This window comes from Austrofundulus limnaeus, unplaced genomic scaffold (assembly GCF_001266775.1).
Source record: "Austrofundulus limnaeus strain Quisiro unplaced genomic scaffold, Austrofundulus_limnaeus-1.0 Scaffold45, whole genome shotgun sequence".
Lineage (NCBI taxonomy): Eukaryota > Metazoa > Chordata > Actinopteri > Cyprinodontiformes > Rivulidae > Austrofundulus > Austrofundulus limnaeus.
In genome coordinates this window covers 1,864,687-1,866,167 of record NW_013952447.1, presented here as the reverse complement: position 1 = coordinate 1,866,167, position 1,481 = coordinate 1,864,687, and the positions used below count along the sequence as shown (strand labels likewise).

The window sequence follows — 1,481 nt, the reverse complement described above, 5'->3', positions numbered from 1 at the left end:
CCTTGAAATAATTTTTTCAAATTCACAAACTTTCAAGGATTTCAAGGACCCGTGGGAACCCTGTTTTTAAATAAAAAGATGTTTTCTTTTACTTTTTGAAGCATACGCACGTCACAGGCACTTGAAGGAACCAACCTCACAAACATGATCTTAGACGTGATCCCAAGCAGATGGTTCAGCACAACCTGAACCTCAATGGAGCCGATCCACTGACGAGACCCCACGAAGGATCCCTGCTTGTCTCCAGCCTCCACCAGGGCCTGGAGAARAGTGAGTCACATAGAGAAGGGCATCTTGGATGCCACTTTTTACTAAAATGGTGTGATTTTTTTGACAGTGTTGTGTGTTGTAACCRGCTCTACCTGCTGGATCTCCCTGTGAGTGGGCACACAGCGCTCTACATAACCTTGCTGCCGGAACCAGGAGCAGATGGTCTGAAGGGAGCGATAAGCACAGCCCCAGCCRTTATCATCTAACCGATCCTGCATGTAGTGGTGGTAGCTGTAGATTCCCTGGACCAAGTACACCTTGACAAAAGACAAGTGCAGAAGTGTAGGAAAAAAAAACTAATGTTTTCATTCCTTACAGACTGAATCTTTAAAAAAAATGCAACATAGTTTAATTTACCTTTCCATTATCGAGAGAAGGGTGTGTTAAAACTGTGTGAGGGTTTCGAAGATAACCGTCCCTGTAGGGTTCATTGGGAAAGTGGTACGCATTGGCTCTTCTAAAGTAGGGCCAGTCATCCGGCAAATTAAATCGCTGATGTAACTCCTGGTTGGACAAAGGAAGAAAAAAAAATCTCATCAATTAGGTCATAACGTTAAAAAAAAAAGAGCACATATTGTGGCTCTTACCCTACGCCGTGTCTCTAATTCTTTGTCAGGCACTCCTGCTGGAAACACCACGGTCACCAGCCCGTTMGGTTCTGGTAGGAAAAAGTGGAGCGGCTCTGGAACGAGCAGCGTCGGCCCCGTCATATGCTGCAGGGTCAACGTCTCCATCTCAATCAGCTGGTGAGTCAGCGCCTCCACCAATTGTGTACAGGCACTGCCAACACAGAACAGGACAATGTGAGAAATGATTATTGTTTTTAAACCAAAAACTCTTCCCTKACATCAACCGAATTCCAAATAGAGACATACTCTTTGATCGTGTTGTTGCAGCTGGTGTGCACAACACAGTCCATGGGAAGCGTTGCAGACAGGAAGTGGGATTTCTGAACCGTCTTGCTGAGGACTGGGGCTGAGAGAGGACCAGGCCTCGTCACTTCCATCATCAGGGAAAGGTTTAGAACACTCTTTAAGAAAAAAAAAAAAACACATTTCACTTTGCATTCAAGTACAAACCCAGAAACACATCTTGAAGAACAAAACTGATTTTACAACCCAAACCGTGGAAGCATTGTGTAAAATGTAATTAAAAGCAGAAAACAGGGGTTTGCAAATTTAAACAACTCCAAAATTTACACTAAGAAATTG

The 1,481-nt window shown here is 44.0% G+C and overlaps 1 protein-coding gene across 1 annotated transcript in view; it reads right to left on the bottom strand.

Moving 5' to 3' along the window:
- Window positions 1–1,481, bottom strand: part of ufsp2 (ufm1-specific peptidase 2) — a 4,880-nt gene that overhangs the window by 1,935 nt on the left and 1,464 nt on the right. The window contains exons 5-9 of the mRNA XM_014007821.1: window positions 1,146–1,375; window positions 858–1,050; window positions 628–774; window positions 363–527; window positions 136–260 (exon numbers count right to left, since the gene is read on the bottom strand). Coding sequence (XP_013863275.1) covers window positions 136–260; window positions 363–527; window positions 628–774; window positions 858–1,050; window positions 1,146–1,375 — 860 coding nt within the window. The remainder of the gene's footprint in view (window positions 1–135; window positions 261–362; window positions 528–627; window positions 775–857; window positions 1,051–1,145; window positions 1,376–1,481) is intronic.